Source organism: Mastomys coucha, unplaced genomic scaffold (assembly GCF_008632895.1).
Source record: "Mastomys coucha isolate ucsf_1 unplaced genomic scaffold, UCSF_Mcou_1 pScaffold16, whole genome shotgun sequence".
Lineage (NCBI taxonomy): Eukaryota > Metazoa > Chordata > Mammalia > Rodentia > Muridae > Mastomys > Mastomys coucha.
In genome coordinates, this window is record NW_022196898.1 from 32,727,529 (window position 1) to 32,733,472 (window position 5,944).

Below are 5,944 nucleotides of genomic sequence, written 5' to 3' on the forward strand. Positions count from 1 at the left end.
AAAAGATCTTATGCAAGTGTGTGTGTATGTGTGACAGATAGATAGATAGAGAGAGAGAGAGAGAGAGAGAGAGAGATCATCTTAATTCATAATCATCCTAACTGGAAGTAACCCAGGTGCTCTTTAACCTCTGAAAAAATGAGCTAACTGATATATCCATGCAATGAAATACTATTAAATCAAAATAGTCACTTCCACATCATGGAAAGACATGAAGGACCCTGGCAAAGGGCTACATATTGTATGGTTCTAATTATATGGAATATGCAGAAACATGAACCTATTCAGTAAAACACTGAGTGCTTCATAGGGAAGAGAAGAAATAAACAGATGGAATGAGGTTTTTTTTTTTAAGAGCAGTAAAATTGATCTGTGTTATTCTGCATTCATGAATACAAAACACTCATTTGTCAAATCCCAAAGAACTGTATGGTGCAGAAAGTGGACCTTAAGAGAGCAAACTTTTAAAAGCTCAGATGGAAGATTGAGAAACCAAGGAAGAATGTAGACTATAACAAAAGGATCTGAGAAAATCATGGATGTGGGAAACAACAGTGAAGGAGGTTGGTGGGAAAATGTACTTCCAAGTCATATTGGCAACTCATGGGCTCTGAAGATGAAGGCATCCAAGATGCGCAGGAGCACAGAACAGTAGTGGATGAGGTAGCTGCCCATGTGGGTAGTGATTAAGAATTTGACCCTGGTCTGCAGAAGTCTGCAGTTAGGAAAACTGGGAGCTGGGCTGCTGGCTGCTTGGATAGGGGTGTACAGACTCTATGCAAGAGAAAGAAGTAGGGAGGACATGTCTGAGCACAGCTAATGTGGGCAAGTAGCTATATACAGAAGACACTATCATTTATGTGTTGTTTATACTCTGGTGGTATCATTATTTTCATAGTTTTTTTCCAAGCATAATTAAAGGCATGCATTTAAGTGGATAGAGAATTCTCAAAGCTAGAACACTCTCTGATCCAGGTATGGAGGCTCATGCCCAGTACTGCAGAACTAGAGGTAGAAGGATGAGTTCAAGGCCATAGGCTGCTACATAGCAAGTTTCAGACTACCCTGAGCTATTTGAGACCCTGCCTTATACAACACGGATACATACTTATAAAATTATCGTTTAATTTGTCCAGATTATGCTGTGTGGTCTATAGGAGCTACAGAGTCTGGAACAAAGAGAAAGCAAAGAAAACAATCTACTTGTCAAATAGAATGTAAAAATATAATTAGCTGATCTATGTGATACCAAGTGTAGGTGCGGAGAAGGGAATCCCCTACTTTGCTTGGGATATTACTACATAGTTAAAAAGTTCTACCCACATTTTTAGCACAGTATAGACCAACCATTTGGGAAGTTGGACTTTTTCTTTTTTAGCCAGTAATTTTTTTCTCCAGATGATAATCTCAATATAGACATTGGCAGAAGTTAAATCATTTCCAAGTGCTTGTAACAGATCTTAATTACAATGTAAAACTTTTCAATACTATTGTCTCCACCCGTTTTAATGTGAGGCTATTTTTCATTTTTTCAGGAAGTAAGGAGAGATATCCCCTGGAAAAAGAATCCTTCAATGACCCCATAAATTAATACAGCCTGGAAAATGTCTACACACAATTCAGAGTTCAGATGTACCGTTAACTTACCTCCATACAAAAAACAAATAATTTATGGCAGATCAAAGTTTTGCTCTGCTTAAATCAAAGTCCCTGCCTATTAACAGTCATGAAAGGCTGGGGAGAGACGACTCAGCGGTTAAGAGCACCGACTGCTCTTCCAGAGGTTCTGAGTTCAAATCCCAGCAACCACATGGTGGCTCACAAAAATCTGTAATGGGATCCAACGCCCATTGTGTCTGAAGACAGCTACAGTGTACTCATATACATAAAATAAATAAAATCTTGCCAGGCAGTGGTGGCACAGGCCTTTAATCCCAGCACTTGAGAAGAAGAAGCAGCAGATGGATTTCTGAGTTCGAGGCCAGCCTGGTCTACAGAGTGTGTTCCAGGACAGCCAGGGCAACACAGAGAAACCATGTCGGGAAAACAAACAAACAAACAAAAAACAGTCATGAAACAGTAGATATTATTATTGTGCCAATAATTCACATATATGTTCAAATCTTTTGAAAATGAAGTAAGATACAAATATAGACATAATTATATATATGATGTTGGAGGGTCTACACAGACATAATTATGTATGTAATGTTGCAGGGTCTATACCAGCATAGCTATGTGTTTAATGTTGCAGGATCTTCTTCAAGAGTTAAGTGACAAAATCAACTCTCTGGGTTTATTGAGATAGAAGTGTAGGTAACCGACATTCTCAGGCCCCATCATAAGCCAGGATTCCATGCATTCTTCTCACTCAGATTCATGTCCACACTTTCTGTAAGTGCCTTTGTGCTGATAGCATGAGTGTTTCCTGGAGTCGTGTATTTCCATAATGTTTCCCTCCTTACATCTGCAGATCCTCCTGCTCCCCTATACGCATGCACACATACAAATGGTTGTAAATAGCTGAGGACCCGCAGTGCAGAGAAAGCAAGCAGCAACACCTTCTTCCCTTTAATACTCTTGGCCTGTTCATCCTTATGTCCAAATGAAATGAAATATACCTTTGGTTTGATTTCATCTGTTGATCTTCTGACATTCATTTGTGTGCCCGACAACAAGAAAAGAAGCATTGTGCCTTTGGGCAGCATCTGATTTGTCAGGAAACTCCTCTTGCTATATGACTTGTGGGTGGAGAGAAGATGCGATCCAGATGCTCAAGCTGCCTCGACCAATCACGCAGATGTGCATTCTCCTCACGTGCCCAGATGGTGACCCCTCTGGCATTGTTAATGTGTCCTGCATGCCAGGCTTCCTTCTTTGCATGTGCATGCCTTCGTCTCACTTGGTGCATGTGTGTATTTATGAGACCCGGCATTCCTACATTTCTTATGTGGCAGTAACTATTAAAAATGAGGAGTTCTAACTGCATTGGAAATTGATAAAGAATCTCTTAAATTGCTATGAAATGTGACCCTTACTTTTGAAACGCCTCCTCATACAATTATTCAATTCATGATGCAAGCTTTTGACCTTTCTCTTGAGAAAATATGGCACTGGATATATGATTTAAAGATAGTTTAAGAAACGATTTTTTTTTTCATATGTGCTTTTTCTGATGTTGCCAGAGCCCTGTTTTCATTTCTGATCTCTGTAGCCTCTTTTTAAGTATTATGCCTGTACACCAAACACTGCATTTGTTACTGATTAAATCCAGGCATTACAGACACAGATAGTTGGGGCCTTTTAGAATTGGTTCCTTTTTTTTTTTTTTAAGATTCATTTTACTATTTTTATGTGTGTGTAGGTGTAGGTGTGGGGAAGAGGTGCCCGCAGGACCCACTGCTGACCTTACTGATGTCCCAGACCACGTTCCCAGCACTCATGTGGTGGCATAAAACTGCCTGTCACTCCAGTTCCAGGAAATCAAATGCCTACTCTGACCTCTAAGTACAAGGCATGCACATGGTATACACACATATATACAAGAAAACACTCCTACATGTAAAATAACAAAACAAATCTTTAAATGTTTTTTAAATGAACAGACACAGGTTTGTCCTTTTCATAAATTTCATTTTTATAGGGGAAATGTAAAAGATGAGTATATTCTTAGAAAGATGAAGACTAGGGGCTAGAGAGATGGCTCAGCGGGTAAGAGCACTGACTACTCTTCCAAAAGTCCTGAGTTCGGATCCCAGCAACCACATGGTGGCTCACAACCACCCGTAATGAGATCTGACACCTTCTTCTGGTGCGTCTGAAGACAGCTACAGTGAATTGCAGGCTGGAGCAAGCGAGCGGGGCCAGAGTGAGTGAGCAAGCATGGCCAGCAGAGGTCCTGAGTTCAATTCCCAGCAGCCACATAAATAATGGCTCACGACCATCTGTACAGCTACAGTGTACTCATACACATAAAATAAATAAAATAAATCTTTAAAAAAGAAAGAAAGAAAGATGAAGACTACAAAAATCAATAAATAAAAACAGATGATGGGATTCTGAAAAACACCCATCTCCTTTGATATCAGAAGTAATGAACCTTAAAATCCTGAAAATAAGAGCCTGGAGAGGTGGCTCAATGGTTAAGAGCACTGACTACTCTTCCAGAAGTCTTGAGTTCAATCCCCAGCAACCACATGGTGGCTCACAACCATCTGTAAGGGAATCTGATGTCCTCTTCTGATGTGTCTGCCGAAGAGAGCAACAGTGTACTCACATACATTAAATAAATAAATAAATAAATAAATCTTTAAAACAAAACATAAAATGTGTAATGTATGATATGTAATAAATGAGCAAAAATATAGGTGATTTGTTTTAGGAGTTGACAATTTTTATTTTTAACATTAGAATTCTGCAGTCACCATGACAAGTACTAACATCTGTGTATCTTGAGTCTTGGTTATCTTGCAAATGATCTCAGGCCCTTATGAAAACTGTACTATTTCCTAAAGTAAGGCTCATCTCCCCCTCCTCTTCCTCCTCCTCCTCTCCTCCTCTTCCTCCTCCTCTTCTCCTTCACCCACCTCCCCACATACATAAACACCATTTGGACAAACACACATAGACACTCACATACATACATGTTGACCATACCCACAAATAGAGTATAAAAATGCAATTATGACTAATAATGACTAGTTAGACCAGAATAAAGAATATTTATTCTTTTCTGAAGTTTTCATTGAAAAGTACAGACAGGCAAACTTTTTCACCAAAACTTTTCAAATATATTTTGCTTTATGGGTATTTTTTTTTCGACTGCATGTGAAAGAATATGACCTTAGTGTTTTCTGAAAAAAATGATCTGGGGCTATTCTGTTTCCGAAAGTGGAGGAGGTGGAGAAGGAGAATCAAAAGCTAGAGAACTTCCTCATTATTTGCCTGTTCTCTCACACCTTGAAGTCCTGTCCTGTGGTTTTGTTGTCAGCCTCTGTCACCACAACTGATCCCTTATTGAAAAGAGTCACAGACATTTTGCCCTAAGTTCTTCTTTTGTGGGTGGGATGATAAATATGTGATATATTCTACCAGATCTTCCCACCTTGCTGGAAATGTAACAAACAGATAGGGTAGGGGTTCTTCACTGCTAAACCAAGATCCAGGACCGGAATCATCAGATAACCCTAAAATGTGGTTGTTCTCACTTGGAGGTGACACCTCACTGGCTGTCCTTGGTAACCATTCTAAGTACCTAAGAGGTTGAAGCTGGGAAATGTAAAAGACCATTGTTATGGAATAGGCAAGATGATGAGGTTGCTTTCTGCGGGAAAGGGTGTGAATCATATAGTGAGTGATGGAGGCCCCAGGGCTGAGGTTGATCTAATTCAGCATCATACAGCAAACTGGGGTGCCATTCGAGGTCCCTGTCACTGAAGAAGTCTCTATTTCTCTGATAGCTGGTGACCTTGCGGCAGACGTGGGTTGTCCCTTTGTACTTCACAATAAAGCTGTACTGGTGCGGGTTTCTATCTATGTGGGGAATGTTCTCCATTGTTAAGAGTTACATCCTCTTCAGAGCTTCCCGGAAACCGCTCTCAGGGTGAACACCAAGATTATGTATTTCAGTCATTCCTCGTGGTTGCTTTTAATTCATTTTTAATTTAGGCTGAAGTTTTCATTGGTTTTTGTTCATTTGTTATTGTTCATGTTTTATTTTAAAACAAGAATTCATAATGTATGCCCCAAACTCACAATCCTCCTGCCTCAGCCTCTCCCAAAACTGGAATTACTATTTGTATCTTTCCTAGTCTTTTAAATGATAGAGCCAAATACCTACATAGGTAAGTGATCCTGAGTCTGCGCCAGCATACCTGGTATTATCTCTTTCTTGTAAATATTAAGGAATATATTGAATTTCCCTCTTTTGTGGAGGAGTGTCTAC

The 5,944-nt window shown here is 39.6% G+C and overlaps 1 protein-coding gene across 1 annotated transcript in view; it reads left to right on the forward strand.

Annotated features, from left to right (window-relative positions):
* Positions 1 to 603: 603 nt before the first annotated feature.
* Positions 604 to 5,944, forward strand: part of Rnf175 (ring finger protein 175) — a 25,303-nt gene continuing 19,962 nt past the window's right edge. Inside the window, 2 exon segments of the mRNA XM_031376194.1 lie at positions 604 to 663; positions 5,460 to 5,611. Of these exon segments, the coding sequence (XP_031232054.1) occupies positions 604 to 663; positions 5,460 to 5,611 (212 nt within the window).